Source organism: Vespa crabro, chromosome 8 (assembly GCF_910589235.1).
Source record: "Vespa crabro chromosome 8, iyVesCrab1.2, whole genome shotgun sequence".
Taxonomy (NCBI): Eukaryota; Metazoa; Arthropoda; class Insecta; order Hymenoptera; family Vespidae; genus Vespa; species Vespa crabro.
In genome coordinates, this window is record NC_060962.1 from 6616353 (window position 1) to 6637659 (window position 21307).

General features: G+C 31.0%; 6 protein-coding genes across 7 annotated transcripts; 3 read left to right on the forward strand and 3 right to left on the reverse strand.

The window, feature by feature from the left end:
- Positions 1–160: 160 nt before the first annotated feature.
- LOC124426129 (eukaryotic translation initiation factor 3 subunit F) lies at positions 161–1521 on the forward strand. Its single transcript, XM_046967437.1, has 5 exons — positions 161–321; positions 436–605; positions 727–909; positions 1012–1233; positions 1293–1521. The coding sequence occupies exons 1-5, from the start codon at positions 213–215 to the stop codon at positions 1464–1466; spliced, it is 858 nt and encodes a 285-aa protein (XP_046823393.1). The 5' UTR covers positions 161–212; the 3' UTR covers positions 1467–1521.
- Positions 1522–1591: 70 nt separating this feature from the next.
- Positions 1592–3338, reverse strand: LOC124426128 (actin-related protein 10). The gene is made up of 5 exons (XM_046967436.1): positions 3042–3338; positions 2819–2971; positions 2469–2753; positions 2111–2390; positions 1592–2044 (listed from the first exon to the last, which is right to left on the reverse strand). The coding sequence occupies exons 1-5, from the start codon at positions 3119–3121 to the stop codon at positions 1721–1723; spliced, it is 1122 nt and encodes a 373-aa protein (XP_046823392.1). The 5' UTR covers positions 3122–3338; the 3' UTR covers positions 1592–1720.
- Positions 3339–3681: 343 nt separating this feature from the next.
- On the reverse strand, positions 3682–4889 carry LOC124426130 (26S proteasome non-ATPase regulatory subunit 8). Its single transcript, XM_046967438.1, has 3 exons — positions 4732–4889; positions 4480–4552; positions 3682–4359 (listed from the first exon to the last, which is right to left on the reverse strand). The coding sequence occupies exons 1-3, from the start codon at positions 4837–4839 to the stop codon at positions 3740–3742; spliced, it is 801 nt and encodes a 266-aa protein (XP_046823394.1). The 5' UTR covers positions 4840–4889; the 3' UTR covers positions 3682–3739.
- Positions 4890–5330: 441 nt separating this feature from the next.
- On the forward strand, positions 5331–8147 carry LOC124426127 (elongation factor 1-gamma). 2 transcript variants are annotated; one of them, XM_046967434.1, is made up of 8 exons: positions 5331–5568; positions 5694–5843; positions 5995–6058; positions 6131–6273; positions 6571–6888; positions 7005–7304; positions 7399–7551; positions 7637–8147. In XM_046967434.1, exons 1-8 carry the CDS (start codon positions 5557–5559, stop codon positions 7790–7792), a joined length of 1296 nt encoding a protein of 431 aa, XP_046823390.1. In that variant the 5' UTR covers positions 5331–5556; the 3' UTR covers positions 7793–8147. The 2 variants fall into 2 exon arrangements, with proteins under 2 accessions (XP_046823390.1, XP_046823391.1); XM_046967435.1 differs by having other exon boundaries at positions 5335–5568; positions 6586–6888.
- A 213-nt stretch (positions 8148–8360) lies between these two features.
- Positions 8361–9972, reverse strand: LOC124426131 (probable 39S ribosomal protein L49, mitochondrial). Its single transcript, XM_046967439.1, has 3 exons — positions 9688–9972; positions 8866–9052; positions 8361–8775 (listed from the first exon to the last, which is right to left on the reverse strand). The coding sequence occupies exons 1-3, from the start codon at positions 9787–9789 to the stop codon at positions 8501–8503; spliced, it is 564 nt and encodes a 187-aa protein (XP_046823395.1). The 5' UTR covers positions 9790–9972; the 3' UTR covers positions 8361–8500.
- A 241-nt stretch (positions 9973–10213) lies between these two features.
- Positions 10214–20924, forward strand: LOC124426123 (putative uncharacterized protein DDB_G0282133). The gene is made up of 8 exons (XM_046967422.1): positions 10214–10401; positions 10764–10885; positions 11494–15762; positions 15893–15968; positions 16492–16754; positions 16867–17022; positions 17176–17489; positions 17575–20924. Exons 3-8 carry the CDS (start codon positions 11518–11520, stop codon positions 19115–19117), a joined length of 6597 nt encoding a protein of 2198 aa, XP_046823378.1. The 5' UTR covers positions 10214–10401; positions 10764–10885; positions 11494–11517; the 3' UTR covers positions 19118–20924.
- The last annotated feature ends 383 nt before the right edge of the window (positions 20925–21307 follow it).

Sequence of the window (21307 nt, forward strand, 5' to 3'; positions counted from 1 at the left end):
CTATTGCCACAAGCTATATATTTTTAAATAAAAATATGGTACAAGGTACAAGTACTATGTTAGTTATTTTGTAATTTCATAATTCGAAAATCGAATGTCATCGATATCAATTCTCTCGAAATATCTCTAATCGATCGGTCGAAATTTATATACAGTAGACATATGACGTTCTTTTTCCTTTCTAAACCGGATAATTTTGTATTAAAGTAACAATGGCTCTTAATTTAACTGTAAAAGTTCATCCCGTAGTTTTATTCCAAATAGTGGATGCTTATGAACGTCGAAAGGCAGAATCTTTACGTGTAATTGGTACATTATTAGGTAAGATTTGTTTTTGACATAGATTAAATTAATTATCATCATACTCGTGGAAACTTAAAATAAAGGTTATGTATACATCAATATTGTATGTGAATTATATGTAAATCATTGCAGGAACTTTGGAAAAGGGAGTCGTTGAAGTAACTAATTGTTTCTGTGTACCACATAAAGAATCTGAAAGTCAAGTAGAAGCTGATCTTTCGTATGGTGTTGATCTGTATGATTTGAATCACAGGGTCAATGCTCAAGAAAATATTGTTGGTTGGTGGGCAACAGGCAATGAGGTTAATAATATTTCTTTCATTAAAATATATTTATTTAGATTGTGTTAAAGAGAAATGGAATTGTAAAGAAATGTTTGTTATTAAAAAAAAAAAAAAAATGAAAAAAATATGTTCCTTACAGGTTACAACTCATTCGTCTGTTATTCATGAATATTATGTACGAGAATGTAATAATCCAGTTCATTTAACAGTTGACACTACTTTAACAAATACTACAAGGATGGCAATTAAGGCTTATGTATGTGTCCCATTAGGAGTACCAAAAGGAAAACAAGGTTCAATGTTTACACCAGTAAAAGTACAGGTAACAATAGAAATATAAAGCTGTTAATAAAACAAAAATATATTTTGTTTCAAAGAAATTGTAAAATATTATTATTTTATAATACTTCTATTTTATTTGTAGATTACATGCTACGAACCTGAAATTGTTGGCTTGCAATTGTGTTCAAAGACACAATTGCAATCCCATGTACCAGTACCTGGTGTTAAGGCTGGTGGAGGAATAGAGCCAATGATGGACCTTGCACAAATAGCAGAAGCTAGTTCTAAATTATCTTTGATGCTAGAACAAGTTCTTAATTATGTAGATGATGTTCTTGCTGGAAAGCAACCACCAGACAATCAAGTAAGTGTACTTTTTTATTATTATTATAAAAACAATATTATAAATTTAAATTGTTTTAGGTTGGTCGAGCTCTCTTAGACATGGTACATTCAGTACCAAAGATGAGTAGTGATCAATTTGATGAAATGTTCAACAGCAATGTAAAAGATCTTTTGATGGTAGTTGCATTGTCACAATTGATAAAAACACAATTGCAACTTAATGAAAAACTTACATTGCTCACAACATTATAATTTTTAAAACTTACAAATATCCTGTATTAATAAAAATAGTGATATAAAATTAAAATGATGTTTTTAGACTTTTATATTTTTTGTTCCTTAGGACATATATTTAAAAAGTAAAATTTTCATACAAATTTTTTAAAGATATATTAAGAAATGTATTTATTTAAAGCTATGTGCTAAAACATCAATACATGAGATATATGTAATATGTTCTAATAAGTTCATATATAAGTTATATTTTATATTATATAAATTAAATTTCACAAGATAATTTCTCTTTGATTATCTATTAAATTAGTCCAATCTGGGACTCTATTTAATTTTAAATAATTTTCTTTTGTTAAGCACCTTGAAGGAAAATCTGCAATACCATATATTGCTCCTCCTAACCAAGCCGTGTAGTTGGGTTTACTTGGAGCTGTATGAAATTTAAATGTTTTTATTTTTAATTTTTCAGAATATAATTCACTCTTCAATAAAGATAACAATTCTGCTTTTAAGCGACTTGCAAAACCTTTGGCCATTACTGTACCACCTATTAATAATATATTCTCTGCTAAGGCACGCCTTATGTCTATTGGACACTATAAATAAATATATAAGTAAATAATTATTATGAAAAATAAAATGATAATATAATATCAACTTACCTTAACAATGGCATCCAAAATCATAGTTGGTATACTAAGATTATCATTATCTCTTTCCCACAGCACTTCATAAGCTTTTTCTCTAATCTCTCCCAGAATAGTAACATATTTTATGCTAGGATAATTAACTGCTGGTGGAGGAGCAGGAGCATCTTGAGTCCCTAATTTTTTAGATCTTTCCAATGTAGTAACAAAGCATGTTCTCACTTTTATATCTTCAATTATTTCCTCAGTCAAATCATAATCAGGTGAACTATCATTTAAATATGTTTTTATATTTCTAAAAAAAATTTTCTTATCTTTTTATCTAAACATTAATAGTAATATGATATGATATTAATTGTAATAGATAACTCACTGATGTATAATATGAGCAGCAAGTGGAAGAGCTTGCCATGCTTTTAAAATTGGTACACCTTCATAAATGGGAATTAATGTTGCCTCTTGATAACCTACATCCAATACTAAGACCGTATCGGTTCCCAATGTACTAATTGTTGCCAAATGTGTTGGTAGAAAAAGTAAAGAGCCAATTTCAAAATGCCGGAACATTACTTTTGCAAGAGTATCTCTAAATTGAGAAGGGGTTAATGAAGATTCTACAATAAGAACTCTTGCATCTTTTGGACTGACCACAACATGCCTATTGTATAAGACAAAAACATTAAAATGATTATTTAAATTTGATATATAGTACTATAACTTTACCTGAAGAAAAGTAAATGAAGAAATTCAACAAGAAGCTGATACAAATCTTCTACATCTGAATAATCAAAGACTTTTCTCACTTCCTTTGATTCTGTACATTTGACTTCTGTTTTAATTATGCCTCTTGGTACCGTTTCACCCGCATAACCAAATCTAATTTGTATTTTATATCATATTATCAAAAATGTATAAATATATTGTTATATTTAAAGTATTTACTTACTTTGTATATGCACTGCCAATATCAAATATTACCATTTGTTTATCTGAAATATATCTAACACCTTCATATTCACGAGGCATGTTCGTAGTTTTTATTAATAATCAATAAATAAGTATCCAATAAAAAATATTTTAACAATTATGAGAATACATTTACATGAGTTAAATGCAAGTTCTTTCGAAGAACTTTGCATACAATTCTTTTTTATGATATTAAAAATATTGACAGATGACAAGTGTGCCCGAATCAGTGTTGCACTTCTTTTCTGTTTGCACGTGGTAAAAAGTTACTAGATGAATCCTTCAGTTATATCGACAAACAGAAATTTGCAATAGTATATATATATATATATAATTGATATATAAGATAATTGTATAAAATATATACTGATATAGATCGTCATTTTTTTTTTAATAAAATAAACTAATTATAAGGAAAAATTATGACGAATTATATAGACTATGCATAATTTAATATAAAATGATGTATAAGTACATAAATTTGTATTCAAATAGTAATATGTAAAATAATTTAATAAAAATATGTTGATATACAATAAGCAAAAAATTAATAATTATGAAATCAAATTATAATATTAGAAATAATATTTTATTAAATATAAGAAAAGTATTATAGTAGCTTCTCTTATCAACTATCTTTATTTATTTAATTAAAGTACAGAAAAATATATAAATTTATTAAACAATCATCTCAAGTTCTCTAGCATAATCTATAGCAAGTGTAGCTAAGTCTGCACTTGGTATTGGTTCTTCTGCTTTCTTTTCGTGTGTCGTGTTAAAATAAAAATATCCATCCTTAGCTATATTCCAATTTTTTTTAGTAGCAAAAGCTTTCATATCTTTCTCGCTAGATAAATTGAGCATTCTGGAAGCATCTTTAATAGAAATCTTGTCGAATGCACTTTCCATACATGCTCCAATTTCATCGCGAACAGTATTTAATAATATGTCAATGAAAAAATTATAACATGCAGCTGGCACATTGCCTTTAGCCAAAAATATTTTGTTATATGAACCCTCCATTAAATATTGTTCTAAACTTAATGGATGTCGAATATAAGGATTTGATTGTATTTGATCAGAAGGCAGGAGTTCTAATTCTGTATGAAATTCTGCTACACGATTTTGAGATAATAAAAATAACAAATTTAAACCCAAAAGTTGATACTTGTAAGCAGATTCAAGTAACCCAGATTTGTAATCAAAATAATAACATTTCAATTGGGCCATGTATCTTTCAAAAGAAGGTATATCTTCTGCAGATATACTCCATTGAGCACCAATTTCTAATATATCTCCTGTAATTAAAGACATACATTTTAATGATAAACACATTGCCAACAATGATATTAAAAATGATATTAAAAAAGAAAAAAAAAAAGAAAAAAAAAAGAAAAAAGAAGAAAAAAAATACATACTAGCTATGAGTAATTCATTTTGGCTCGCCGTACTATTAGATGTAGGTAGGAACATTAAATGCGTGAGGCCTACCTGTATAAATCAAATAATGTAAAAAAATCTCTTTAGACATATATATATATATACATACAAAAATAATTAAACTAATATACAAAAAAAAAGAAATAAAGAAAATTACTATTCATGTTACAAAGAGGTTATATTGAAAAAAAAAAAATAAAACTAATTAAGTAACGATAATGAAATGTCACCTTTAATTGATTAAGTAATTTGCCACATTTTTTTAAATTACAAGATGGTCTTGTCCACTCTTGTTTTAAATTTTGGTATAAAGAAACAACATCTTTGAGCGCGGCCATGTTCGCTACGGGGAATTAAATGTCATTGGCATAAGTTTCTGCTAAAGTAAATTCTAAATCTTACAATGCGTTCAGCATAGCACTCAAATAAGTTTCTTGTCTTTTGGAACACATGCCTTGACATAAAATTTTATTGAAATTTATATTCGATACAATTTTATCACAATTTATATTTAGTATTTATTTTATATTTATCTTTGTTTAAAGATACAATTTTTAATGCAAATATAAAGAAAATAAATAAAATCCTATAATTATTAAATAAATTGAATGCAATTGGTCCGTCATGATAAAATTAGTATTAGTCGAATATATTATTTTTCAACCAATAATATCAAGATAGTATCCAACCGAAGACCAATCAGCAGTCTAAGAACAAGAGACGTTGCAACAGAAACTAATAAAACGAATAGAAAAAATCGAGTTCAGCGCATATTCAACAGTTGAATATACTCCTTTAACCATCTTTAAGTTCACTGCAATTTCCATGAGTATAAAGATATAATTGTTATTTCTTATTTATTTTATAGTTACATCGCGTGTATATTACTATAGTAAGCTATAAAAGTGATACAAAAAATCATATTGAAAAATAAAAAAAAAAATAATAATAATAATAAAAAAAGAAATCAAATAGTAGAATCTCAATTAAAGAAGTAGACTCGAACAGTGTGGTCTTTACCGGCCTTCAACTTCCTGTTCCCTTAACTGGATACAATGGCGTCTGGAGTAAGTTAGATTCATGCAATTTTCAGCTAAAATCATCGACATTAAAATGAATCAATAACTATATATGATAGATAAAACGTGATTATTAACATATGGTAATTTTTATATCTTAATGTTTTTTACAGACATTGTACACGTACCCAGAAAATTTCAGGGCATATAAGGCTCTGATCGCTGCTCAATACTCCGGCACGCAGATTAAAATTGCCGAAGACTTTGTCTTTGGAGAAACTAACAAGACTGAAGCTTTTTTAAAAAAGTTTCCTCTTGGTAAAGTAAGTCAGACCATATGTCATATTATCTTTCCTTTCTGACAGTTGTCCTGTTAATATCTAACCAGCTGCTATATTTCTTAATAGCTGATGTTTTAAGTAGTAAATGTAATTAGTATGTTTATTATTCTAACTAAAATTTGTTTATTTTTAGGTACCAGCTTTTGAAACAAGTGACGGAAAATGCATTACGGAAAGTAATGCAATTGCTTACTATGGTAAGTAGACATATTTTTGATTTTTATATCCCATCATTTTATCCCTTTTTTTAATTACTATCGCTTTTACAGTTTCTAATGAGCAATTGAGAGGAAAATCTGAACTTGAGCGAACGGAAATCATTCAATGGTTCGGATTCGCAGATTCTGAGATTCTTCCTGCCAGTTGTGCTTGGGTATTTCCATTACTTGGAATTATGCCATACAATAAACAGGTATTAAATGTTTATATATGATTACAAATATATTTATATGCATACATCTTTATAATAATAGTATTGACTTTTGTCCTCCTTCAAAGGCAACGATTGTTGATTCAGATAATTGTTTGTAACAACAGGAGGTAAATAAATATTTGCATGTACTGTAGGTACACGAATATACATGTATATATTTATTTGTATTTGTGTACTTCAAATTGCATACACATAGCTGTTTATATTATAAATTGCTGTTTTTCTTTTTTTTTTTTCATTAGATTGCAGAAGTGAATACCTGTAATTTAATAAAAGATTTCATTATTTCAGACTATTGATCATGCTAGAGAAGATGTTCAGAAAGCTTTAACAGCTTTAAATTCTCATTTACTTACGCGAACGTACTTGGTAGGAGAACGAATAACTTTAGCAGATATTAGTGTAGCTATGACTTTACTCCATTTATATCAATATGTTCTTGATCAAAATCTACGCAAACCGTACCAAAATGTAAATCGATGGTTCCAAACTGTAATTTATCAACCTGAATCTATTGCTGTAATTGGTGCCTTTAAATTGGCTGAGAATACACTTGAATATGATCCTAAGAAGTATGCAGAGACGCAAGGAAAGGTATATAAATTGTCTTAAAAATATTTATTTTTATAATGTTTTTTAAAATTATATATGCATACGTGTGTGTGTACGTATATATATATGTGTATATATATACATATATATTATTTTAGTCTTCATCGAAAAAAGAAAAGAAAGAAAAGGAATCCAAAAAAGAATCAAAGGAATCAAAAGAAGCAAAAAATGAGTCGGCAGAAGAACTTGATCTAGCAGATGCAGTTTTAGCTGCAGAACCTAAAACAACAAATCCTTTTGCTTCTTTACCAAAGGGTTCCTTTGATCTTGATGATTTCAAACGATTTTATTCCAACGAAGACGAATCTAAGTCTATACCATACTTCTGGCAAAAGTTTGATCCACAACATTATAGTATCTGGTTGAGTGAATATAAATACAATAATGAATTAACTAAAGTAAGTACATAATGCAATGAAGTAACTTCATTTAAATTTATAAATATATAATTCATGTATTAACATGTATATATATATGTATATTTCTGTTTAGGTTTTTATGTCGTGCAATCTTATTACTGGAATGTATCAACGATTAGATAAAATGCGTAAAGCTTCATTTGCTAGTACCTGCTTATTTGGTACAGATAATGATAGCACTATTAGTGGTATATGGGTTTGGCGTGGACAAGAACTTGCTTTTACAGTATGTTTATGCAATAATTACTAATTAACTTTTATAAAAAAATTTAATGAATGTGTTCTTGAAAAATATATGGGTTCTTTTGCAGTTATGTACAGACTGGCAAGTGGATTATGAATCATATAGTTGGACAAAATTAGATCCATCCGATGAAAAGACAAAGAAATTGGTACATCAATATTTCAGTTGGATTGGTACTGATAAAGAAGGGCGTGAATTTAATCAAGGAAAAGTCTTCAAGTAAAATTTAACATTTGCTTACAGATACATAACGCTCCATTCAGAGGCAATAAATGTAAAAACTGACAGAATTTATTAAACTTTATCCCTATAAAGCCTTTAGTCCTATTTCCAGTATATATTTTTTAGCACATGTAATAATTGAATTTTATCATCTAATATCCCTATAATGTTATTTAAAAAAAAAAACATTTTTATGTTATTTCATACATGTACAATAATCAGATTTCAATCGAAAGTTTTACTCAAACTATGACTTTAAAGATTATTTGGGTTGAAACATGAAAATATACTGGATACTTGTTTTATTATAATTGCTTTGTGAAAATAAATTCTCCTGTGAATGGAACATAACAAAAGCGTTTCTACTTGTTATTGTATATTTTTTAATCTATACAAAAGTGAATTATATCAGAAAAATGATCATGATATTTTGTTATGTTACAATGTTTTCATCGAATCATTATTATAATGAATTTTAATATGTTTAATAATTTGTTTGATTTAATTAATGTTTTATAAGATTTTTAATTTGAGCCTATTGGTTGTTTTTATTGAATACTAGACAAGAATTATAAAGCGATGTAACTTTTTATTTTTGCAAATATACATAAAAGTATTTTGTTGTAACAGTTCCTATGTAATCATATTTACATTATAAATGTTTCAATTTTTATATTCATAATATAAACAAAAATTTACATTGACAAATTTAAAAACCTTTAGCTAGTAACCACTTTTTAACGCAAGATACATAATCTCCTCTAAACTTAATTTCACCACACATTTCATTTATTCTACTACCAAATGTTTTATTTGTTGTTTCTTTAATATGCTGCTTTAATTCTTTCTCTAATTTCCAAATATCTCCTTGTATTTTACGTATTTGCGTTACTTTTCTCATTCCTCTAAATTTTATTTGTAGATAAACAGGTAGCATATGGTTTTTTGTACGTTGTATGAAATAAGAATGGTCACTGGGTTTTGCTGTTGAATAATATCAAAATTAAAATAATTATCTATTATATGAAATTTATATATGTATATTATTTATATAATATACAAAAGTATGCTAACCAGTGGCTGGTTTCCATCCTGAAGGTAAATTTGTATCAGTAGTTTTTGGTTGTGGTATAATCTTATATCTCATTAAACGTTCTACATAGCTCCATTCTACCGGATCATTAGATATATCATAGTCTGTGTAATGAGAAGGATCTTTGTATATAGGCGAAGATTTGTAACTACTCCATCTCTTATAAATCTAAGAAAAAGAAAAGAGAAAATTTTTATTAACACTTTGTTTTCGATCAAATTAATACATTTCAATGATATAAGCAGTTGAACTTCATGGAGTAAGTCTATTAATGAAATAACCACATTTTCTTTTTTTATATTTTACAAAAGGTCGATTACTTTTATATACAAATTTAATGAAAACAGTTTGAATAGCTTATCAAATGTTCCACAATGCGTTTTGTGGTATTGTATTTAAAAAATAAAATCTTGAATAGAAGAATAATTAGTGAAAGGTAATTAATAGCAATAAGACATTTTACAATGTTGCAATTTTCGATTATTTCCACTTATTACATCGTATTAGATTATTAAATAAAAGAAAACTGTTTTAAATGTTTCTAAAGGATCTATGTCGTAATAGAGAGAAATAGAATAGTGTAAAAAGGCGATAACAGAATAATATCATAGGATAGTGTTAGTAAATTATTGCAAGAAAGTGGATACACACGCACATTGTAAGAATACGTGAGGCCCTTCGCTATCGCTGTTCTGAGAAAATCACTAACTACAGTTAGACGGTGCGATAAGATAGTTTGGCTTAATTAAAAGTAAAGGCGACATTAAATAAGTACATAAAAACGTAATTGTAAAAATTAGTACCTCGGTGATAGTCGGGGATGCGCACTTCACCGACTGTAGAGCTACGGGACCTTGCAAAATCGCTGGAAAGCACGAGCGTGTGAAAATACGAAGGGCAGCCATTTTGAGCTCGGTAAATAAGGGTCGCTGTCCGCCATTGGTGCGCACGGGCGCGTCTTCCTTTTCGTTCCTCTGCGTTTCACCGTGCTTTCTTTATCGCCTCGCTTTCTTACTCCTATATAAGTTTCGATTCTTGCGAGAAAGTTTCTATTAAATAGGATACGTTCGAGGGCAGAAGATCGGAACATCGAGCATTCGTCGCAAGGTAGAATTTCAATAATATTCTGCGGCTTTAGTTAGCGTGAACGTTGTATAGGATTAGAAGTGCCGCGTTGTTAGCTACTTTATCGAGGATTTTTTCGTTTAATCGGTTTAACATCCTATAAGATTTTTCGATCGTACAGTGAATTTGTGCCTCCTAGAACGTGAAGGGTCAATAAATAACGACGATTGGGAAGCCTATGGGGTTAAATTCTTTGAAATAATGTCATGCGATTAGCTTGAATAGGCTATGGACGTGGGAGAGGTCGCGCATTCGACCGGCAGGTGGCGGTAGCCTCAAAACAGTAGGACAGCGTTCAGACACCCTGCAACGGGACTGTGTTTTTCACGACATTGTTTTTCCTCTTTTCTCACATTAATCACGGATCTCCGACGGCATTTTCGGCCTCAGAGGTGAGTATAATCGTCCACCCGACTTTTTGACCTATCATTTTTCAAAATATTAACTTTATCGTGTCAAGCTAGATCTTAGAAATCTCGAATCGGGGCCGACCTTTTGTTTATTCGTGGCGATTTTTTCGCCACTATTTCTCCCTCGATTTTTATTACTTCGACCACATTCATCGGCAGATTTTCTAGTTCGGAAGTTAATACGCCTTACGCGCTTTCTTTTGAGCCAAGAATTTCATTGACCTGCCCATTATTACGGCAGATATCGTTCGAAATATTTCGGACCTGAGTTCCTTGACGGAGAAGAGGCGCTTCGTGTATCCATGTAAATGCAAAGTTTGTCACGTAATTTTTCTGACCGCCAGGGCCGCATCTACCAACCCTACTTCTCAACCGGTTGCTTACCTATTCGCAGTCAAGACGAATTATGTAGTTTTTCTACTTGGTGTACAATACATTTGTTCCTGCCTTATATTTAAGAGGAAAGGTATTTCTATTCTTTTATTCTATTTTATATATATATATATATATATATATATATATATATATATAATATAATATAATATAATATAATATAATATAACTATATCTCGAATTCTTTCTTCTTTCTCTTTTCTTTCATTCATTAAATCAACATTTCGATCGCGTTTCGATTAAATATATTACACGCGATATGTTACAAATACAAATCGAAATATTAATAAATTGAAAGTATCTTCGATCTCCTCGTAAGATTTGCAATTAACAAATATGATTAATTTACCTCTGGATGCTTATTTATATTTATTTGAATATTTATTTATATATAATTTTTACATACGTATAATTTTAATTATTCAGTTATATTTAATTTTTATGACATAATTATTTTATTATTTGATTATTTTTTCTATGGTTTATAATATAAATGCATAAGTATATTTATAGAGATATATATGTAATAAGATATATAAACGTATAATTCAATCATGATATATCAAAATTAACGAGAATTAAAATTTATAATTAATTTATATACTTTCGATATATGAGATTTAGTAGTAGATAAAATTTTATTAGTCATTAATAAAAAATGAGCAAGGGGTAATTTTTCAGGAGCCCAATGTGGGTGGAAGTGAGATGGCATCCAGAGAAAAACGACCCTTAGCGCCTTCAAAATCAAAACAGAAGGCGAATAATGACTCTGGCTTGCCATCTAATGAGGTCAAAAGTAGAAAAGGCAAGTCTTTGACCAATATAAGGCAACAACAACTTGCACGTGATATTTTTGAAGCAGTAGCAACGGGCAGTCAACTTCCTGCAAAATTAGAGGCAAGTTTGCCAAGAAAGAAGGTTTTAAAGAACCTCAAACGTAAACAGAAATTAAGAGTAACAAAAACTAATTTCATTAAGACAAAAGTTACCAAAAAAGTAGGAAGTAAAAATTTATGCAGGATAAATTCTGATATCAAGAAAGGTATCAAAGCGAGAAAAGTTAAGTCAATAGAGGAGAAAGTGGAAGAGGAGGAAGAAGAGGAGGAAGAAGAGGAAAAATCTTCTGATATCAATTTAAGAATTACAGAAAATCATATTAACGATCTAGAAAATAGCAAAACTGCTGAAATAACCAACAAAAGTGCCAAGATTAATCTCAGGACCAAGAAAACCAAGTCCTTTACAAGAATTAGTGGCGAGCAGGATAACGAGGACAATTCGGAAAAAGATCAAGACGCTCTTGTTAATTCGAATACAAAAAGTAATACAAAGTATAGTAAGAGGACTAAACCAGGTGATACTGTGGACTCTTCCCCTAGAAGTGCCAAACTTTTAAAAAATACAGGACTGAAAAAGAGTACGATAAAGGAGAAAGAAAATTATACAAAAATCATAGAGGGAGATAAATATCTGAAAGGTAAAAGAGGCACTAAAGATACTGATTCTCTTAATAACATTAAAACTAATTCCGGCGTACATAAATTATCTAAATCTGTCTTAGATAACAAGAGCTCTATTGATCTTACTATCGACGAAGTTATAGCTTCAATGTTGAGTGATTCAGAAGTAGATAATCAGCAAGGTATTGTAGAAAAGGTAGAAGGAAAAATAACTAGGAGTAGGAAAATGTTGGTGGATGAAAGTATTATTCCTGAAAGTGAAATAAAGAAGGAACCCGATTGTGATGAAAGAATTATGTCGGAAGGAGAATGTGGAGACATTGAACAAGGAAATCATACTCAAACTACAATTCAATTAAGGAAGAGGTCAAATGTTTTGTTAAGCCAAAGGAGTTTAAGAAATGGAAAATTGCGCCAACTTTCGGATACAGTGGCTGCAAATGATGTAGATGTTAAAAGACGACGTAGATTAAATTCAGATGATCCTGCTGCATCTGAAACCTCGACAGAACAGATTTCTGATGGGAATGTAGATATAGAATCCTGTTTTTCTGAATCTAGTGGTAATTACTCTCAAATAACTGCAATAAATAAAGAGGAATGTATAATAAAAGATGATGCCTCCAAGAATTATGCCGAAAGTGAAACTGGTATAGAAATAGAAAACAATAATAATAGTGAGAGAGTAGATAGATTAAGTGAAATAGGACCAACATTACGTTCAAAGACAAAAGCCAGAAGTACGGATAGTGAAACAAAAATAGATGATATCAAAGTTGACGATACACGTGTAGCATCTAAAAATGTAGAACTACCAGAAGAAATAAAGAAAACCAGTAGTTTAGACCAAGTTAGGAAAGATACAATTTTGTCAAAACTCACAGATAGGTCTAAAGGTCGAAGGAATAGTTTAAATATAGATATGAGGAAAACAGTAAATTCTTTTTATGGAACGGAGAAATCTGATGGCAATCCAAAATCACATATAGATCAGATGATAGAGAATATAAAATTAACAATTGCAAAATCAATTGAAAGTAAAATATTTGGTCCAGAAAAGAATCTTGGATTGAGTAAAAATTTTGAAATTCCAAAGATTGAGGAAATCATTGCACCGTTAAGTACTGAATCTCAGAAATTGGGTTTGGAAGAGAATACTGATGAAGATAAACCCAATGCATCTAAGAATGAGAGTAAATCTGAAAGTTCTGAGAACTCAGTACCGAAAGTGGCTGATACTGCCAAAGAGATTGAGAAACTAGTCATGGGTGACATTGAATTGGTTGAAACTCAATCACAGAACACTCAAGATAGAGAGACTCCTAATATTGAAGCAGTCAATAAAATTCACAATTCTCATGAACCCTCACATGCTACAGTTAGTAAAGAAATAAATAAATGTAAAGATGTTAAAGAAAGTACTGAAGGTGATCAGGATTCAAATATTACATCTAAGATAGAAGAACGAATAGAAGATATTGAAAGTCAATCGGTAGATAATAACAAGAAAATATCTCCTTTATTGAGAAAATCAGGGAATTCAAATGATAAAAATTCTCAAGATAATATTGAAGAGTCTGAAGTTGAAAAGAAATTGGCAACCACATCGGATGAATTATTGCATGATTCTCTTAAGGAATCTGTTATAGAAAAAACTGATGAACATGCAAATGAAGTTACTAATGAGTCTACTACAAATTTATTATCTACAGAAATAAACGAATCAGTAGATATACAAAGTACAATTATAGAAGTAAACAATGAAATGGATAAGACAAATGTACCTCAAGTAGAAAGTTTAGGTAGTGCTCATTGTTCAGAGGAGTCAGAAACCTTAGAAAGTATTTATTCTGATGTTGAAAGATTAGTGAAAGGGGATGAACTAACAGGTTTATCGGATACGGTAGAGAATGTAGAAGCAACAGGTGAAGATGTAAAATTAAATGATACATGTAATAATATTGCTGAAGATGAAGAAAGTTCTCTTGTTGAAATGGATGAACATTCTGCGTCAAAATTTACTACTAATAAAGTAGAAGAAGCATTGACTGGTCAAGATATAGATTATTTATCAAATGAAATTAACAAGCAAGATAAAGTTCATAATATCAATGAGAATGTTGAGGTACCTACTGCTTCCTCTGAATCAATGCAAAATCAGAAACATGACAGAAACAATTCTCATGTAACGCCAGTCATAAATAGTGACTTAAATTCAATATGCACCTCCACCAAATCTCCAGTATGTATTTCAAAGGAAATAAATGATTCCATCAAGGATGCTAATCACGATAAAGAAGATAATAAACATCAAAATTTTGATACATTAGTAGCCTCAAATGAAAATACCGTCGATAAGAAAGTAGATAATTCACTGAATACAGTTGTCGATGAAAAAGGTAATAAATTAACATCAGAAAAAAGTACAGATGAACCCAAAGTTACAAATGAAGAAAATAAAAGAGTTTTAAGGGTTCGTGATAAACAAAAGAAAGTGGAGAAAAGACCAACTTCTTGCAACAGAGAACATGAAAATACATCAAAATCTAGTACAGGAAGTGATTGCCAAACAACAGAAGAATTGAATGGACAAAATGATAATAAACAAAATTTTGAACAGAAAGCTAGTACTGAAACTATCTGTAACACTCCTGAAACAGACATATCTCAAAATAGCACCATGGAGTTTGAAACTAGTGATGTTTCCGAGCCTCATACTCGTACTAGACGTGGTAGAGAAGTGAAAAAACGTAAGGAAGATCAGCAGTTAAATAATACGTTGAAAAATAAACGAACCAAACGAGATATCAGAAAGTCTGACCAACAAAAGGAAGAAACATTGCTTGACAATGAAGTTGCCAAGATAAATGAAAACAACAGATCATTCCTTAATGATTATGACAATCTTGCTAAATGTTCTGATAGTTTTAGAGGTTTCTCTGAAGGCGGCCGTGATAGCTTAGACAAAATTCAAAACAATAATGACAATTTACGTAGTAAATCAGAAAATGATTTAGTAATTCCAAATGAACCAAATAGAACAGAAAAAGAAGGACGACTTTCGAGTCATATCGCAGACAATGATTTATCAAAAGAAGGAAGTAATATGAATTTGTTGGATGATTGTAAATCTATTAAAATGGGAGAAACTTCTTCTCAAAAAGATTTAGATGAGACATCTACTTCGGATGAATCATCTAGTAGTGTTAATATTACCGCGAAAATTTTAGAAACGCCGGAGGATAAAGCTAAAAAAGAATCTATTTTGAGATTATTGGGTTTGGAATCGTTGGAAAAAGCTGCAGAGAGATTAAATCATCAGAAAGCGAGGAAGGAACAATATACAGGTACATTGAAAACTGTGATTCGTGTACAGAAGGAAAAAGAAAAAGACAAAAAACGATCGAGATCTCCTTTGAAAATGGTTTTGAAGCAAGGACGCACCGACGGGGAAGGAGATTCGCCTGAATTTTACACCATACAAAAGGAGGTAAGACGGATTTCGTAAAATTCGATGATAATATTTAATAAAAAGAACGCGATTATTTAATAAAAGTAACGCGAGGCATACAGAACTTGTCATTATTGATTTTTTTCTTGTTTTTTTGTTTTATTTTCAGTTTGGAACCAGTGGTTTGGGAGATAGCAGCTCTGGTGCGAACCGAAAGTTCACTACTAACCACAGACACTCTTGCGGTAATCCTGGTTGTGGGCATAACTACATTGTTAATCGATCCTTTTCCTTCATTGCTTTTTCAATATTTTTATATTTTCTTCTATCCTGCATAAAGTGTTATTATTTAGCAGATTAGACACAAAGGATTGCTTAATTATTACATTTAACACCAAATTTGCATTTATAAGTGCAAACTATAATTAAAACATTTATTATGTAATGCTTGGCAATTCCTTTTTGTAAATCTCTATAATTTACCTGAAAAATAGTTGTGTATCTCGAGCAATTATGCATGTTATTTTTTTGCTACTGCTTCAAATTCTAAAAAAAAAAAAAAAAAAAAAAAAAAAAAAAGAAACAAACCAAAAAAAGAAAAAGAGAAACAAAAAACAAAGGATGATGTTTTCTAACTACTTGTATTTTGCTCTACGGCTGAGTATTTCGAATAGTTCATTCGTAATCCCACCAAAACCTGCTTAAAAAATCAACGAATCGATTATGTTCACATTCTTATATTAATCATTATATCATTAAATATAACAGATGAAGATAACGAAGAAGCTCCGCCGAAGGATCGTCAGTCCCTTGTCATTCCTGAGAAATCATCTTCTTTTTCTATTCATCCAGGACGATTATGTGCGGACGTATGTTGTTATTGTTTTGGAAAATTTGGTTCTTTGGATACACCTATGCACTTGGCACAAATGAAATCGGATGAAAGACGAAAGAAGATATTGAATATAGAAAGACACCTTACCAAGGATTCTTGTCTGTGTGACGCGTGTTATCGTCATGTAGATAGAAAGGTATCTATAAAAAATGATTATAATTAACAGAGCAATTGATTCTGACGTTATCTTTAATTAATCGACATTATTATTTATTTATTTATTTATTTATTTATTTATTTATTTATAGGCGAACACTAGTCCAACGAACATGCAAACAAAGCCACAAAAGCAACATCGTCAATTGATGGTATCGAAATGTTCAGCCCGTGATTGTAGAGATCCAGCACGTCATCATGTTAAGCGACGTTGGTTACTTAAAATTAAGGCTGGACTTCAAAATCAGGTATTGATTTTTCTTTTCTTTTTATAGAAATCAGTAGATTTAATACATTTCTCATGAAAATTAACAATGAACGATTATATCGGTTATCGTTAAATAATGACTTAACTTTAATTACATGCGTATGTTTCATTTAGATAATAAAATGCATTACAGGTTGATATTGATTGGGAATCGAGTCAACACACGTCTATGTCATTCTGTGTCATTCATTACGGTAAAATCGAAAGGTTTTTGACCTGTGCACTTTGTAATCGGAGATTGGCTAGAAATCATACGCATCAGTTATCAAACGCTGAAACTATAGAATTAAATCAACGACTCTCACAACAGGCGATACCTGTTTCACTTGCTGCAGGCACTTTTGTTTGCAAGTTGTGTCGGTATTTCACACAGCTGCAAATTAAATACAAGGATCCTGAAAATATGAATATGAATCATAGATCTTTCTTTAAGAGCTATCGAAAAAGGTATGTCGTAATCGTTTTATTTTATATGATCGATTTACGTTATCGAAGATCTTTTGAAAAATTCTACAAACGTGTGATATTCTAGGATCTTACATTATCACGATATCGAAGTACTCGAGAATGAGGACGATGATTCTAATAGTCAATCGAAAGACAAGGATAAACGTAAAAAGGCTAAATGTACACCGGCTAAGAATGGTAGTTCGAAATCGCCAGACGTCACGGCAAATTCAGCCTCGGATAAGTCGACGCCCGAATCAATTAAAAATGAGGGTACAAATTCTGAACCGGACAATGACAATCGTTCTGTTAAAATTAATACGAACGATCCGATTCCTACAGACGTTCAATTCATTGGCGTTGAGGGTACCGTAGAAAAATTGAAGAAAAGAAAAATACTCGAAGTGAATAATTATACGTCAGACGGTACGACAACGCCTTGCGATGGTTCGAACGAAGTCGTAGAGATTCTTGCTATGGACAAGGAAGTAACTTTGACGAAATTACCGAAAAGGGCAAGAACGAACAACGACATAACCCCTGTCGTACAACGACTCGGAGCTAATCCATCTATAAGTGTCCGTACTCTTTTCCCAGGCGAAGAAGAAATGAATCTTCATGCCAACATAGAGTTTACCAATGTCCGTGAGATAACGCCTCAGGGTTGGGAAAAGTGTGCGACGATGATTCAATATGACAGAGACACGAAACTTTTATGGCAAGAATTACAAAGACCATACGGTAATCAAAGTTCTTTCCTGAGACATTTAATACTTTTGGAAAAGTATTATAGGGCAGGAGATTTGATATTGGCGCCTAACGCATCGCGTAATGCGATAAATTATTCTACGTCGGTTCAAAACAGATTGATATCGTACGAAGGCCCTGAAAAAATGGACGAACCGATAATGGAACCGATATCCTCCGAATTTAATAATTCTCGTCGTTTGAGCGGAGGATACGTACTCGAAAGGGACAGACTCTCGTTACCCACAGGAAGTTGTAATACGAAGTCACCGGCGATACAATTAACGGCAAAGGGAAGTCCACCGCGTGTTCTCAAATTAAATCCGGGTGTATCAATTATAAAGAAACCGCCTCCTAGTTTGCAACGACTTAATTTACCGTCTACCAGTTCGGCCAATGGAAATATCAAACGTAAAGATAACTCGAAATTGCCGATGTCCTCCGGCGGTAAAGTGTTCCAGTTAAGCGAACCGGATTTTAAACGGCTGCAACATCTTAAGAAACAGAAACAAATGTTTAGTGAGAAACAGTGCGTAAGTCCTACGGGTGTATCGGGTAATCCAAATTCACCGCCGAATTTCAAATCTACGACGACGCAATATCAAAAAGCACAGCTGGCCGCTCAAACCCAATTCCAAAAGCACTTGAGAATGCAACAGGAAATGTTGAATCGTCAAAGTAGAGGTGATTTCGAGCCGCTTATATGTGACATACGTTTGTCGAATGAGAACAGTCCTACCCAAAATCTATTACATAATCTTAATCTGCCAAAGTCTATACAAGTGACTACAAAGCCATCTAATCCAATTCCAATTTTGCCAAAAATTCCAAAGTCATTGACGGTAATACCACAAACTGTAACGAGACCAACCGAGAAATGAAAGCCGAGAAAGCGGGGGAAAAGTAAGTAAATATAAACGCCTTCTTTAATAGAAAACTTGTCCCCGTCTCTCTGGGCCCGTCCGTACGTAAACACACTCTCTCCACATAAATAGATTCGTTCAAGAGGTCTCTTTGGATAAAACGTGAATAAGGATCTTACGAATGTCCTTGTTTTTCTAAGATTCCTAGACGAGGTTACAAAGATATTGGAGACGGACAAAGTTGTTTGCAGGCAAATAGTAATAGCATGCTTTATATAAATGCGTTGTGAATGACGCATTTTTATCTTCGAGCTACGATAACTCGAATAATAAATGAGAATACACGATTTTACACACTATATTACTTAAGAGACGAGAAAGAATAAATTATATAGACGTGATGATATACATCGTCAATCGTGAATTAAATAGAAATATACACAGAGTATGTATATAGTAATCGTGCGCAAATTGAAGAAGGAGGAAAGGAAGAGAAACAGAGAGAGAGAGAGAGAGAGAGAGAGAGAGAGAGAGAGAGAGAGAGAGAGAGAGAGAGAGAGAGGGGAGGTAGAGAGATAGAGAGAGAAAAAAATATAAGATATTCTGATTCTAAAGATTTATCCCATCAACCAAAGTTTTTCTCATCTGTAAAGACAAATTTAGCGGGACATGCAAATTTTGTTTGATTTCCCACTATGAGAAGTGCCTATATATAAATGACACAAATGGAGTCGTTAGTTTTTATCGGTATACGATGTGCATTAAATAATAATGATCAATGAACAATACGAACAATGATGATACGAAAAGAATTCCGACGACCTTGTGCTTTTGGGTTATTATAAACCTGTTACGTATCGCTCTTTATTTCATTACTTGTGTGTAAAAGTTTAACGAATAATAGGTAGCATACATTCTATATACCGGTTCAGAACATAAAGGTCTCTGCCTCTTGTGTCGTTCGAACAGATTCAAATAGATCAATATAGATCGTTATTGAATAAGTCGAATAATCTTATAGAATGAGATCGAACGATCAATGATGATGCTAGCCGATTTCATTATATCTTTCTTTTGAAAGAATTATATATTTTAAGTTCGACATGATATCATACTTTTATCCTAGACGAAATGTTCTTGGGGTGGGATTGGGGTGGTATAGTGGAAAGCCTTTATCGTTCCGAACCGAAAAAACTGTGTATTGTAATGTTGGCCTGTTCGCCCATGTAGCGATCGCAATGACGATGATAATGATGATGGTCATGATGGTGATGACGGTAATGATTATGATTATGATTATTATGATGATGATGATGATGATGATGATGATGCTGATGATGATGATTTGTAATTATTATATGGACGAATGTTATACGTGTGAAATAGAATGTATACTTTGAGCTTATTTATTACGTTACTACATTATCGCATTGTATATATATTGAATAATTATTTTAGTTTTTAACTTCATATATATTAAGCCGATAACGATCACCATTACGACTTATAAAAAAAACGCGTTGTGTATGATTCCTTAATGTAGCCTTTTGGCGTACGCGCAGTAATGAACAGGAAAAACAAAACAACAAAAACAACAACAAATAACAAAATGGGGTCAGAATTCGTACGAACTTTTTTTTTTCTACGTTTTCTTTGTCGCCACGTGAAATATTAATATTAATCGACGAGTGTCTCTACTCCTAATAACGACTTTATTTGCGTTTTTGCAAATTCATGCTGTACGATAAAGAAGTATCTCTTCCACGATTCGAATTTTGTCGAGGACCGACTAAATGCATTATAATTTTTCTTTTCTTTTTCTTTCTTTTCTTTTGTTTTTATTTTCTTTTCTCTTTTTTTTTTTGTCTTTTTCTTTTCCTTCTTTTCCCTTAATATTTTTTCTTTTTTTTCCCCTTTCTTATCTTTTCTTTTCTTTTCTTTTACTATTATTATTTGTTTTTATTTATATTAATAGCAAAAAAATCATATTTCTACGATGAAGAAATGAGCATCGAGAAGAGATTCGCTCTAGAAAAGCATCTGTGACTATATAATAATAATAATAATATTAATAATAATAATAATATTAATAATAATAATAATAATAATAATATTAATAATAATAATAATAATAATAATAATAATAATAATAATAGTAATAATAATAATAATAATAATAATAATAATAATAATAATAATAATAATAAT